The sequence below is a fragment of the Periophthalmus magnuspinnatus genome, chromosome 24 (assembly GCF_009829125.3).
Source record: "Periophthalmus magnuspinnatus isolate fPerMag1 chromosome 24, fPerMag1.2.pri, whole genome shotgun sequence".
NCBI lineage: Eukaryota > Metazoa > Chordata > Actinopteri > Gobiiformes > Gobiidae > Periophthalmus > Periophthalmus magnuspinnatus.
This window is the reverse complement of record NC_047149.1, coordinates 12,701,062-12,716,077: the sequence shown is the minus strand read 5'-3', so window position 1 is coordinate 12,716,077 and position 15,016 is coordinate 12,701,062. Positions and strand designations below refer to the sequence as shown.

The following is a 15,016-nucleotide window of genomic DNA, read 5'->3' as shown; positions in this document are numbered from 1 at the left end:
GTTTAACGAACAATCCTGAACAAAGAATCTCAAGAGGAACAGTTGCCTGTTGGTTTACACTGCTCAAAAGTGATTTATACTCCTTCCAAAAGCCCAACTTCTCTAGTCCCAAGTACCCTCAGTCACCTGTACAAGTTTGTCGATCCCCAGGGCTTTGTCCAGCTCAGCCAGTTCGCTCTCGTCCGTCCCGCTGAGGAAGGACACCAGCTGCTCCAGCAGAGCCTTCTCATCACTGCGCGCCTCAGGTGTGGTGGGAGGCCCAAGCACGTCATCCAGTGTACAGGGCACACACTGTCTACTCCAAAATAAAAAAAAGCTCTTACAAAGGGAACATCATCATCGTAAAGGGACAATTTTCACACCCGCCTAGTAACTGTGATAAGAATAGAGCCTATTTACTCTGTGGTGATGCCAGAGGAGCTTGTAAAGGGTTTCCCAGAACATCAAAAGGCAAAGTGTCCGACAGGGCTAGCGGCTGAAATTGGGAGTCTGCCACATCCATCTTGGATAGGCCTAAAAAACAAACACAATAAAAAAACAAATTATAAGAAAGTGAATGTATGAAAATGAAAATAAATTCTCAACTTTATCTAGAATAGAGTAGCATCACAATGTATCAGTTAGATAATGTACCAGTGCTTGAGCTGAAGATGTCCTGCTCAGGAAAGGGGCTGCTGTCTTTGGGGGTGAGGAAAGGGTCCCTCTGGCTCTGGGTTGGGGTTTGGGGATTGCAGAAGTCAAACGATGTCTGAGTCTGAAGACTGCAGCCAGACGCAGGGCCACCATCACTCAATCCTGACGTGAGACAAAAGACAACTGTTATTCACCTGGAAAAGAAAGAAACTTTAAACAGTAATGGTGGAAATATATTCACCAAGCAGAATTTCGGTACAAATAATAAAGACGCTGTTCCTTTGTGTAAATGTTCCTTTGTGTAAATGTGGGTGACAGTGGCTCAGTGGAGTTAGAGTGTTTGGTCCCCAAACCCGAAGGTCGGAGGATCGAGTCCTGCTCGGACCAAGTTCTGTCGTTGTGTCCTTAGGCAAGACACTTCACCCACATTGCCTAGTATGAAAGTGGTGTGTGCTCGAATGATAGGTGGTGGTCGGAGGGGCCGATGGCGCAGATTGGCAGCCTCACTTCTGTCAGTCTGCCCCAGGGCAGCTGTGGCTACGATAGTAGCTTACCATCACCAAGTGTGGAAATGAATGAATAATGACTATAGTGTAGCGCTTTGACAAGCCTGTAAAGCGCAATACAAGTGTAAGCCATTATTATTAAATTATGTGTCAAGATTTCATTGCAGTTTTTGGAGATCATTACGAGAATAAATTAAGTACAGTATTACTACACAATTATGTGCAATGTGTTTAATGACCAGCAGGTGGAGTCCATGTTCATTAGAATCTTGCGATACTAAAAGTAGGGTAAGATTTGTAGTGAATACTACATAAACATGACCTACCTGTGTTCAAGTAAGCATATTCAGTGTACAACAATGATATCGATTTGTTACAAAAACATTTTGTATGACATGCAAGTTGTTGATGTTTTCATTTTATGTTATGTTAATATACGTTTGAATTCTGTATAGATTGACACAACTAGAATCAGTTGTAAACAGACCTAAAGGACCTCTTTGGTCTATAATCTTCACACTCACTACTAAAAGCCCAGCACTTATGCTTTTGTTAATTAATGGTAGCGTTTACCAGAAAGGAGTTCATAAACACTGCCACTACCCCCCGCCCCCACACACACACACACCCCCACACACACACACACAAATGTATACTGTATGAAGTGAAATGTGGACACCTGAGGAAGAAATGTAAGCTTATAGAATGGGGTCCATCACCACTCTGCAGGCAACAATTACTTTTTATGTCAAATGTAGCGTACCTCTGTTGGGTGTGCCTGGGGGCTCTCTCTTCACACCTACACTGCGAGGGGTGCTAGCCTCAGTGGGCTGCACCTGGGAGGGGGACGGGAGTTTGAGCTGAGGGGAGGGGGAGTGCATCTGGGGGGACAGTGCCTGCAGAGGGGGCAGGCTCTGGGCGGCTGAATCTTCACTGCTCACTTTGGCCCCGGTCGAGCCTCGGAGGCCAGGGAGCAGCTGGAGAGGGTCCACGTCAACAGCACCACCCGACATCTGAGAGGGGCAAGCAGGGGATACACTCCCATTAACACAAAAACATGGTCATAGTCCAGTTTGTGAAACAAGAAAGTAAGGCCAGCTTCAGGTAGGGTTATGTCCAAACGTGGATGTAGTTTACAAACCAATGTGATCCATATTGAACCTGTGTTCATGCACAGGACTCTTTCTTTGGGCCATGTTCAAACAACAAAGATTTGCCAGAATGTACAAGCTCAACTGACACAGAACAGAACACATCGTCAACAACATGACTAGAGCAATTTGTGGAAAGACAGCATAGAGAGTGTAGAATAGAGTTTTGGGGGACAAAAGGTCAAAGGTTCTGGAGCTTCTGGAAGCTAAACCTGCATTAGAGTCAAAGTCCAAGAAAATAAACATTCAGCCTGAATTACGGCTGTCGGGCAACTGCCCACGTGGGAGAGCAGAATCGACAGGAAAGTCCAGTGTTACTGTCAAATACTGATTGTGAGATAAAATCTGCAAATTTAAAACATTGGAAGCACCAGATATTATTGTAGATTTTCAAGGTATTACAGGAAATTTCTGCAAATGTGTTTTGTAAAAATAGACAAGCCTGCCTTAAAATGACAACAGCAGAGTGAATATTTAGGCGCTTTTATCCATGCAAACAAGACAGTTGTATTCATAATATAGTCCTTAAAAGGGTTCCTTATTAGAAATGTCAGTAACACTAGATACATAATTAAAAAGACATTCTGTGCATTTGCGTGAATGAAAATGGAGCACTGCGTGTTGGTGTGGTAGTGTACCGTGGAGTCTCTGCTGTCCTTCCGGCTGTCTCGGGGACTGGCCTTAGGGCTGATGCAAGACGTGGGGGTGGTGGGGACACCTGCAGGTTTGGACGAGCAGGAGCCCCCTGTGGGGGGGAGTCCAGGACAGGACTCTGACTCACTGGCTCTCTTCTCCAGCTTCACTCTCACCGTCTGAAGGCTCAAAGCTGAGGGAGGCGGCAAGTCTCCCAAATCCTTCAACAAGAAACGCCAAGTGAGATGAGAAAATAAAAAGGAAAAAGGCCAAATTCTCCTCATATGCAAAGCTGCAAAAATGACACTACAGACACTGAGGGAACGTCATTTCACTTGTTGGATATTTGAATTTATGTACTGGAGATGTACCTTCTCATCTGTGTCCAGGAGGAAGCGCAGCAGCTGGTGGTCCTGTGGCTCTTTGGAGCTGGATTTGGTGGTGGCCAGGGCAGGGCTGGCAGGGGGTTCCTTCTTGATCTCCACATCAGCTCTGTGAAGGCTGTCCTCTGCTGTGCTGGAGGACTCGTTGGGGCTTGTGTCCTGGAGCAGGCGGTGCAGGATCTTGTGTCTCTCTGTCAGGGTGCTATGGGAGGCGGGGCACTGTGGGGCGGGGTGGGGAGGAGCTGCTGAGCTGTTGTGGGTGCTGTTGGTTTCAGCTCCTGTCCCATTACTGTCCAGGAGCTGGTTGAGCCGAGGGTTTCCCAAAGGGGACGCAGATGGAATAGTTCTGACAGCATCCTCTGTCCCCACATCTGCTCCTTCTGAGGGGCGAGGGCAGGCGTTAGTAGGGGTACTCGCTTGTCTCTGGACAGGGGAGGACAGGGAGAACCCCGCCGCTGTCCCACCGCTGGTACCACTGCTCCCGCCCCCTGCAGGAGAGTGGAGACCCGCTGTGGAAGGAGAGAAAGGGTTCCCTGGGACTCGAGGGCTGCCCCCGAGCCCAGGACTGGCCCGTGGCATCCGGGGCGATATAATGAGGTAGGGGTGGCTGTGAGTGGACTGCTCAAAGGGAGGGGCTGTTGACCTGCTGCGTCCGAATGGGCGTCAAGTGCCCAGTGGGCGGGGCTGGGCTCTGTACGTGCGATGAGGCGTTGCTGTTGCTTGGGTGAAGGCCCGAAGTGGTGAGGCCTGAGCCTTGGGATGAATTACTGCTGGGGGGCAGGGCTGGGGACCGAGAGGGCGTTTGGGCATTACTGTCCTGGGACAGTGGAAGGCTGGGGTTAGTGTTTTCCTGAGAGCTAGCAGTGTTGTGTTCCCTGAAAGAGAACCACAGGATTACAATTAGACTAATAAGCAACAACTACAGTGTAGATCTTTATAGGTGACGCATGCCGTGAATGTGTTAGGGTCTTACCTGTCAATAGTGTGGACGCCCATGATGAAGGGCTGAACGTCAGGGTTGGGGGGGCAGCAGAACTTGCAGCGTGTCTGAGCACTGAGCGGGGTGCCGTCGCTCAGAGTGAAATGGTAGAGTGGACTGACAGCTGTGCCATGGGTCATCACTGTGGAGCACCAATATGTACACAACACATCAAAACAGGAACCCACTGTGGACTTTACTCTCACTTTCTCACTTTTTGAGTGGATTGTTGATCAAGTGTAGTACAGGCCAGTGCTTTCAAGAAAACATTAGTTTATCAATGGACTCATGACCGTTCCTGTTTATCCCTTTGCAAATCGTAAACTGTTTTAGAAATGGTTTATTGAATTAGTACATATTATCACCATCTCCAGAATCTAACAAAAAGAAAATGCTTTAGCTAGGTGGTAAATGTCTGTGAGAAGAGTACAACATAGAGCCTCTGCCACTGTCAGAGGAAGACTGAATGGTTAGGTGAAATGGAGGCTCACCCTCATGCAGCAGCTTCTTGGCGTGGGAGGGCTCTTTGCCCTGCGGCTGGAAGAAAGCGTAGATGCACTTCCTGACCAGGTCTTCCCAGCCTGGTCGTCCCGTTGCTCGTAGAGAACTAGTTTCTATGGAGATGATCTTCCCTGAAGGGTCAAAGCACATAACAATTATTGCACAACATTAGTAATACAGTTTGTACTGTGTGTCTCAGAAGGCTAAACATTTTCCTTTAAGTCCCATTCCTGATTCTCATAGAGAATGTGACCATTACACTACTGGGTGGCACAGTGCTTTTACCTGTAGGGTCCTGTTTGGTGATGAAGGACTCAGTGACAGGCTGTGGCCGGGGAACTCGACAGGCGATACAGATCAGGCAGCTCTGGAGGTCTGAAGGCAAGAGGACCAGGACAGTAAAAACATTATGTTAAATATAATGGAAACTGTAAGGTCACAAAACAAAATGTAAAATTTTGTAAAACTAAATTTCTGTTGCATTTGCAGAAGACATGTCAAGGTCAATGCACTAATGACAAAACATTGATCTCTCATCAAAAAGAAACATGGAGTTGTATTGAGCTTCATTCAAGCTTGCTTGATGAATCTTGTTTATTAAGTCCATTCCGCCTGAGCACTCACAAAATACTAAATTTCCCAAAATGCGTCAAGTCATAGGTAGAGAACCAGAGGTCTCCTGTGCTGTTTTAAAATCCGTAAGTAATTTCTGCTGTCAAATTGCATTCATTACAACTGCGAGCTAAAAATAAGATGTCAGGGCAAGGAAGGTTTTTGTTTTTTCTCCCCATAGTAATTCCCTCTTCTATTGTCTGTAGAGAGGCATTTTTTCAAGTTGTCTGAGTAATCCCTTAATCATTCAGGTAGTGTGAATCAGTAAACATAGTTAACAAACAGAAACTGTAAACAGTAGGTGTGTTAGTTTCAGTGTAGTAAGATCCTCCCTTCAGATAGATGTAATGCAATGTCCACCAGCAATCTGACCAGAACTGAAGAAGTGGCTTGGATAAACAGCGAAATGTCTTTGCTCCTACAACTTTTTGTCCAGTTGACAGATTTGAATTTTTCTTTTACTAATATTTCAAGTTATACAGATGACAGAGATGCCAAGAGCAAGGGTAGGCAAGAGCATGATTAAAGGTCAATAAAAGTACAAACAGGGCATAATAGTATGTGTTCCCCAATCGTTGTTTAATAGTGTGTATAGTCGAGACATATTTGTGACTGTACCGTCTCCCTCGTCCTGCAGGGGGCGGGGCTGGGACACGGTGAAGCACTGCATGAACTCGTACTGCTGGCGTGCCTCCTGATTCTCCGTGTCCACTTCGTCCGGAGGCCTCTTCAACATGCGACAGTTAAACGTGTGGCTGCTCCTCCGGCCTTGCTCTTGGGGCCACGGCACACCATTTACTGTAAACATAGTAAACATGTGCAGCACGGATAAAATGTAGCAGGAAGTTATATAGTAATAACAATGCAAGCAGTTGTTAAAGTAAAAAGTGCAGAAAGTACAATGGCTCCCAACTCGTCGCATACAACACAGTTATCTTTTGTTCCTATACAAACCATCTTAGCCCCTCCCGCTGGTTAGTCTCTTGGCCAAGGCTGGAGCAAACCATTTTAATACGCAGCACAAAGTCATTGTTTCACTCCTCTATCACTTCTCACAATGGTACGCCCACACATCCACTGTCTGCTTCTGACCTCAAAACATAACATGTCTACAGTTCTTCTCTTGCTCAATAAATGTGGTAAATAAAACTGGCTTTGTAAGAAGAGAGACGTGGACAATTTGGAACTTTTACTTTTGTTCATCTTTCATATTTCTAATTTTACCGTTTCAAATGACACTAATGCTCATCCTTCACCAAAACTGCAGGAAATTTAATTAGAGCAGATTTGTACAAGCAAAGGTGAACAAAAATGTAATTGCATTCAAAACTCTTGAATGTGATGTGAAAAATAATTGTCAAGTTTATTAAAAGTTTTAATCAACATCGTAAGTCTATTAAGTTCACTATTAAAATTCATTTTTAAGCAAAGTAAAAGCATCTGACACTGTGAAACCATTTTAATTGAATTTTAAAGTTTGTTTTGTGCCATGGCAACTTTTCTTAATGGTCTTTCTTACTTACCAAGACTTTTGGGCAGCAGATTGCGCACAAATTGGTTGTGGTCTCCCAGATGGAGGATGCTGTAGACGCTGGAGGTCATCAGCTCCTCCTGTGTGTAGCCGAGGTAACTGGTCACGTTCTCCGAGACAAACACGATGCGGCCCTCGCGGTTGACAACGAAGAAGAACCCATCTAGGGCCTGAGGGAAAACAGTTTATATTAATGAAAAGGGCATTATGTACATACAGATACTGACAGAGACTACCATTCACAAGTGGAAACATTAGGGATACTTGTTGATTATCCAGCAAAAGAAGGGAGAGGAACTAAAAAGACAATGTGGAATAATGTGCAAGCGTTTGTTATGTATTATGCAAATCTGAATAAAAAGTAGTTTTTAATAATTTAATAGCATATTTCAAAGTGGAATCATCACAGTAAACCACACATAAAAACATGAAGTAATATATGTTGTAAAATATTTAATATCTGCTTTGCCTATTACATCTAAAGACAAAGATGAACACTGATAAAGTTATCCAGACCGTACAGGAAGTATTAGATTTGTGTTAGTTGTCACCTCTAGCAGCATGGGCCCCAGCGCCTCCCTCTCCATCAGCCCCTGACTACTGGATGAGATGTCACTCTTCTGCACATCATCGTCCGGAGACAAAAGAGCTGCTTTCTCTGTGAGAGGGAAAATCACAAATCAAAAAAATAATACAAATTAAATACGTAGCCTTGACCGGAAATACACAGGAAACTAACTATCATTTGTTTATGTACCTATCTGCTATTGTAGATTTAAAAAAAATCACAATTCTTAACAGCTAAATTTTGAATCTATCACAATTTAGGTAGGTAGTATCTTTTTATCCTCCACAGAGTGACTAAAGCCATCTTCTGCTTCTGAGAGTGCACACTTCACTGTGACTGGTTAAATCTGTCTGTCACTCACTTAAAGGCTTCTTTGAACAGAAAAGCACTGAATCACAATATGACAATCTAATCCAAATAACATTGTCACAGGATTAGGTCACAATTGGATTATACAGCCATAGTTTACAACTGCATCCAACAGTGCCTTTTAAAAGACCTTACTTCTTTAGGTAAATAAGGCTTTGTAAATGTTGAAAGAAATGGACATTTTAGAACTAGTATTTTTGTCTAAACTAAAAAGCACATAAAAAATCTTCAGTATGACAGGAGCAGTGTGTTCGGACCCTGCTCGCGCCGCTTGATCTGCTGGATTTGGTCCACGGTGCTCTGGAGGATGTGACACTTGTCCGGTTTGACGCTGGAGATGTCGCTCATGTTGGACGACAGCAGCTCGGCCAGCTCCTCGATGTAGCGGCACTCCAGCTCCCGCCTCCGCTTCTCCACACTGCACATACACACACAAATAACACGGGGGGTTTAATAATTACTATGCCAGCACAATATATTTGGACTAGGTCTGTAGTTAACTATAAAGGGGATGCGGCAAAAGCTTTCAAAACACATGCGTGCACACGCACACACACACCTTTCTAAATGTAAATACAAAAAATACCACAGCTTCAGCTAACTCATTCCCTAACTTCTCCCTCCTGCTGTTGTCCTATATAAATCTAAATAAAACTATTAGTGGAACAATGTTACAACTAACACAAATGTTGGTTGAATAAGACAGTATTGTCTGATTAATCGACTAAATGACTACAGGCCTACAAGCCTAATTTGGACTTGTCTATGGACGTAAAACTGAGTAGTAGGAGAAGGAGACGTGTGAGAGTGTTACAATTATTATTATTACTAAAAAGCTTTGATTCTTCTTGTATAGCTTGGATGAGTCGTTTAATTATAATAATTTGTTAAAACCACATGAAACTGAAGCGCACAGAACCATTGCAGCGGTAGTTTCTGCACGGAGAGTGTTTCTGCATGAAGCCTCCACAGCACCTACTGCACAACAGTGAAGAGAGCAAGGTGTTTTAGATCCGCGAGTGACTTTAGGGACCGGAGTTTAGTTACGTGCAAGAGCATGGAGGAACAATATGATAAAGCAAACCAGTTCAATGAAAGACGTCGAGAGGCAACACGGAGACTAAAGCAAAACGGCACACGGAGTTTGTGCTGCAAAATGACTCAACCTCAAAGCTGCAGACAGAGCTCAGAGCACAGTATGGTAAGATAAACACATGTACATGTTAACCCTTGTCTTAGCTGAGCTATAAAACTTTATTTTCTATTAAATTAATTCATACAAACTGTAACTGTAGTTAATATTTAATGTGGCCTGTTTACAGTACAGTCTGTTAACGAGTAAATTGGTCATAAATATTCTAGGGACATTTTGATCTGGTCCATGTATAATAGAAGTGAAATGTTTCTGTTTTGGGGACATGTTGATGTGCAATTAAGAATAAATGTGTTATTTCAAGCAGAAAAACAAATTTGTTTTTAACTATGATCCATAACTTAAAACAACAGCTAATACGCTTTAAGGATATTTTATATAATAATCATGATCATCAATAAAGCTAATAATCTTAACATCCCTACTAGGAGATAATCTGTTTGTTTCCGCTGCACAATGAACAAGCCGGTGTTTATAAAGATATGTGAATCATGTGATGCTCAAGCTGCAATAATGCTTTGAAATGAAGGACAATGGCTATTGCTTTCCAATTAAAATCATGGCTGTACAAAGCATTATTATTGTGAACTCTTTTATCCAATTACTCAGAGCCGATCAACGATCCTGATCACATGACATGGCATTTACATTTGTGAATGCCATTAGTGATTGTTGAATTTCCAACAATCACCAATTTGTTTTTTTAACTTTTCCTTTCAAACAACCAAGTTAACATTGATGCCAGTTTTTCTGCATTATTCATGATAGGCCCCCATTTCAAGAGATCCAATTACAAAAACATTTACTGCATTTAGACAAAACTCAAGCTTTAAGTCTGTAAAAACAATAACATTTTGTAAATGCACAGCTGTTAACTTCTCACTTGCTTATACATCCAACCATTTCAGTGTTTCAGACTGTCATATTGTTGAAAGTGTAAAACCCTTATTGTCTGCACAGCCTATCACCCATCTATAATGCAGTAAACATCACAAGACAGGACGCAGCTCTTATATAACACATGGACCTTTCGCTCCACTCTGTGCTAAAGCCATGTGCTTCATCTTCTTCTCAAATTGCACTAATACACTCGGAGGCCAGCGAGGAACAGCAAGGTATGTGGTAAACAGGAAAAAAAAAGGAAAAGAGAGCGGGAGCCATGTAGTGTGTGTGTGGGACAGTGAAGAAAGTAGGTCAGCCGCAGCACTGGGCAGAGGGACACGCAGCGCTCAGGCAGGACGACCGTGATCCTGCTCCTACTGCTGCTGTGAATGAATCGGTCAAGTGGACGTTAGCCGTTAGCTACCATCTTACATATGTCTACATTAGACACAGTAGTGTCTAATGTAAGCGAGGGCGAGCTCTGCCACGATGATTACTATATCGATATATTGTTCAATACCTGACAGATGGCACAAGATGTTTTGGGGGTCAATATTTATCGTGGGGATTTTTCTTTGTACTAGTGGGAAACTTTTTTATTTTTCTGCACTATGATTAGATTTGAGTTGCAGAAGGTTGAATAAATAACTTCTATGATTCATTATAGATACAAGATCACTACTAAAGTGCTTCAATGTGCTGCTTGTTTATTATTAACCATATTATACATATAGTTTTTTAGAATTATTGTGTCTGTTGCATCAGTTATTTTCAATATTATCGTTTATCATCTATATTCTCTTTAGCAATACATCGTTCTTCAAGATTTGTTTAAAACTAAACACAATCGAATCAAAATCACAACTTGAATGGTCCTAGCAAATCGCAAAGAATATAATTATTTAAGTTCATCGCAAACAAAATATACTGCCTAACCATGTAGTTTCTGAAATGCATGAGATTCTTGTATTAGTTTAGCAGTTGAAATTTCAGTTAAAATTCTCTCTAATGTCAATGCGTTGGTGTTCAAAATGTGCACTTTGAACACAATAACATAAAAGAAAGACTACAATTATTTAAGCCCTTTGCTAATAAATTAAATATCCTGGCTAACCCTATATTTTAGCCCTCTACAAACGTGCTCTGAAATGCATGCAAATGCATTGTGCTAGTTAGGGTTAGTTCAAATTTTAGTCTTCTCTCTAATGTTAATGCTTCTGAACATGTGCACTTTGAACAGAATCCAATGATTAAAACATAAATCAAAATTCAAATCGCGTCGCTTATTTTCCCAAAAATTGTTCAGCCAAGTGTATGCCATTACTGACAATAAATATATATTGACCTAGTAATGACCGGTATGAAAACATTACCATCTTCTTTGTGAGTGTAATTCAAACTGGAGCTGGATAACTCATAGAATTTTAAATCAAATTGATCCAGTCATTTCAAAGTGTCAATGATCAGCTACTTGAGGTATATGAATCAAGAGTCCTCATCCAATCCTCTGTCAGTCCTTGTTTATCTTCATAAACATTGAAAGCTAAACTAAATCATAATTCAAACCATTGTCACTACTTTAAATTTCAAATCAATTAAAATCAGTATTGTAACCCGAGCAATATATAATATGTAATGACTTTTTGTAGAACAAAGAACAACAATAAATATCGCTATTTTGTACAGAAACATGAAATGTGTCTAACTGTCTGCCCAATTTATTAAGAGACTACAACACATTATGCAACATGAGTTCTAAGAATGCACATAAAAAGTCATCTGTGTCAAACAACACAACAAGGAGGTGCAGAAAAGCCTGAATGTCTAACGCCTGACAAGCTCAAGTCAAATGATCCATAATTCTAGCTACTTGTTCAAGGCAAATTATCGATTACAAGAAATCCTCCCTGTGTTTACAGTTCACAAGTGGTTACGGAAGAACAGTTTCCATTTCAGCAGCTACACGTGTAAAATGTCTAAAAGTGGAAATTGGTTTAAAGATCCTATACTTTTATATAAAATGGATTCTTGTGAGCTTCAAGCCATGCTCTACGGTAGTGTCCTCCTCAAAAACATGGCAAGAGTTGTGTAGTGTGTTATTCACAAGTTTGAGCTTTCTATTAGATTGTCTACATCACAAAGGCTCTGTGTTCCACTTTGTGATGACATGTACTGGTAGTTTAAGTTAACAGCTACCTTTTACCTTCAGTTCAGTAGAGGCTGACAATTCCAGGACTGAAATTATCCAAATGATTCTAGTGACAGTGAACAGAGTTTAAAAACACACTTTTTGTAGTGTGGTAATACAAGAAGTGCACATTACAAGGTATAAAAGAATGTTTTCAATTTGAGAGAAGAATTCAGCCTAAATATGCAGAGTTTGTGTGTTAAACAAAACGCAACTCCAGGTATGTTTTTGAGGAAGAAACAACATTATAACGTAGATTAGAGAATGGTGTAATATGGGCCCTTTAAGGATACACAAATGAGGTATCACCAGTCACAGAACAAGCACAAAGCAAAATGCTCACTCACTTTGTTTTCACACACATTAGTGCGCATTAGATTTAGTTCTGTTTACTTTACTTTGGTCGGTTTTGTTCACATACACCGTGCATCATTCACCCCGAAAACCGCACCAGGAGCCACGTGAGACTCCATCAGCTGATTACCGAATTTGTTTCTATGACAACGCGGCTCAAGTGGACAGAGCCCCGTGAATATGCGGTGGTCTTTTCTTTCACCTTTGGCTAAATACACGGTGAGGACTGTATGCGTTGGTGGTGGTGAAGAAAAAACTTTTGGAGCGACACATAGACAGACCTAGGCTCACCTGAGCAGACAGAGGCAGGAGGAGACAACTGACATTAAGTTGATACAAATAGCATCAGATGAACGTATCAAACAGCAGCTCTGTAGCACCCTTTCATACAAATATACCTGATCTTTTTTGCTTATTTCCAAGCACAGTCACCGCGGACTGAGTAGGTCGGCCTGAGGTTGGCTGTGTTCACACCGCTCTTGCCCCGCTCCAGAGTGAGTGGAGCCGCTCTGAGATCTACTGTTTGAAGCCCTCTCGAAGCGGGATTTTACCCCCGTCTAGAATGTGATTGCTGGGTTTACACTGGCCCAAGCATACCGCAAACACACAGGGCGCGACCTTAGTTGTTTGTGCAGTTCACAATTTTTCACAATTTCTGATTTACTTTACTTGAGATGCTTACTAGTATTTCTCAGTAGTTGTTTTTGTGAGATCGTGTGAGATTTTTGTGTTTACTTTTTGATTGGACAAAAAATAGGTGTTACGTGTGGTTATTCTTGAAAAGCTTTGTTCCAAAAAGTAGTGTTACAATGTCAGCAAAAATACTAAATAAAGTAAATAAAAAAATATCAAAAAATTATGAACTGAACTACACGGTATATTTATTATAAATAAACACTCATCTCATCTCTCATGGACCTAATCTCATCCCACCCTGAATGCACAGAGCATGTCTTTAGTCGTTACTTAGTCAAGTAAAGCCCTCCTAAAATAACCATTAACCCCATAGATAGATTTTAGTTCTGATGGCAGATTAATTCTGTTTGCTTTCACCAGACACCATGGACATCAGTAGGCTTTTACCCTGTATAAATGGTTTGGTATTGAATGGAAAAAAACACAGCAGTGCTCAGTTCTTCATGTAAGAGGCACTTTAAGAATATGGTCTAACACAGAAGTCACAGCCGCACTGTGTGTAGAGCAATACCATAAGAGACTATAGGCAGAGTGCATTGTACATTGTACGGAGGCCGTAATTAAGAGTAAAGAAGTGTCCAGCTGAGACGTTACCTTTGGCCTGACGTGTCACATGGCGAGCCCTTCCTCTTGCGTGACTCTGGTGTGGCCGGGTCCAGGGGGCTTTCCCCGACTGCACTCATTTTCAGCGTTGACTGGCCTGAGGATGACAAAACAACTGTTTTAGACAGGTATATCCCACACAATACAAAGAGGTAACCATTTGACACGTCTGACCTATAAACAGTACTTTTTATTAAAGACAGCATGGCACAACACCAGAAATGACCTGAGGACTAAATCATTACCTGAAAATGAGTGTTTGGGGTGAACAAATATTTTTCTTATTTCTAATATTTAAATACTTTATAGTTTGGTTTTGTTTTCTTCTCTTCATTGTTGGAAGATGACTTCCAAATACAGTACATGAACGAGGCTGTCACTATAGCAACAGGCTGTCACAGTAATAAGTCCTCAGTCCATGTTTAATTATAGGTTAGACATAGTATTTTTCAATAGGGACTCATTGTAAAGGAAAATTATGAAGGTACAGAAAAGTGTATAGACACGTTTTAATTCTTCTAGTGTAGTGGATTAGTGAGTTGTGTGATATGTCCTCCAGCGTAAAATGACATTTGTGTACAACCTCCCAAAAGGTGTTTGTCCCTGAGCCATGCAGCTCTATAGGCCCAGGCTCCCACTCACTCAACGCTTTAAATCCAAAAACAAGCGGCCATTGTGAGAGCGGCGCTGCTCACAGGACGCTAATCCTTCCTGACTGCCAGTGTGTAGGTCTCACCTCAGATCACCCCTCTCTCCTTCCTCCTACAGCAGAGCAGGGAAAATAAAAAAAACCAAGTCATCTGCCGCGGCGCTGTAGCACATTAGCACTCAATAAAAACAGAAGTGAGCCCCTTTCCTCAACCGCGCCACCGCAGCACTATTCAATAAATGCTCAAGAAGCCAGGTTTGTCTATTAATAAAACTGGAATTATGGTTGCGCGCTTCAGCAAGCATCCAAGGTTTATTTTGTGGGATGGCTCTGGCAATGGTAGGGGTCTGTCTAGCACCACAGCTGGGGTTCAAGTAGTTTTATAGTACAGAAATTACACTGAAGTATCAACATCAAAAGTATTATGACTAACGAGTTACTCCATTATACAGTGAGTGTGATAGGCGCAGAGAAGATCCATATTTGAACAGGCTGTACCATTTTTTATAGCAGAGAAACATTAGTTTTTCCCCTAATTATAAAGCAATTTTATCAATTTCTCTCAAGAACTTATCCCATTCTGCATGCATGTTAAAAGAGTAGGACGTTAAGAGTGTTTATATAT

General features: G+C 41.8%; 1 protein-coding gene across 1 annotated transcript in view; it reads right to left on the bottom strand.

Moving 5' to 3' along the window:
- ncoa1 (nuclear receptor coactivator 1) overlaps positions 1–15,016 on the bottom strand; it is a 36,737-nt gene that overhangs the window by 7,651 nt on the left and 14,070 nt on the right. The window contains 16 exon segments of the mRNA XM_055232360.1: positions 127–295; positions 375–513; positions 634–795; positions 1,903–2,152; positions 2,929–3,144; positions 3,295–3,899; positions 3,902–3,937; positions 3,940–4,181; positions 4,280–4,427; positions 4,777–4,917; positions 5,072–5,161; positions 6,017–6,196; positions 6,922–7,099; positions 7,481–7,587; positions 8,124–8,284; positions 13,734–13,839. Coding sequence (XP_055088335.1) covers positions 127–295; positions 375–513; positions 634–795; positions 1,903–2,152; positions 2,929–3,144; positions 3,295–3,899; positions 3,902–3,937; positions 3,940–4,181; positions 4,280–4,427; positions 4,777–4,917; positions 5,072–5,161; positions 6,017–6,196; positions 6,922–7,099; positions 7,481–7,587; positions 8,124–8,284; positions 13,734–13,822 — 2,913 coding nt within the window. The 5' untranslated portion in view covers positions 13,823–13,839.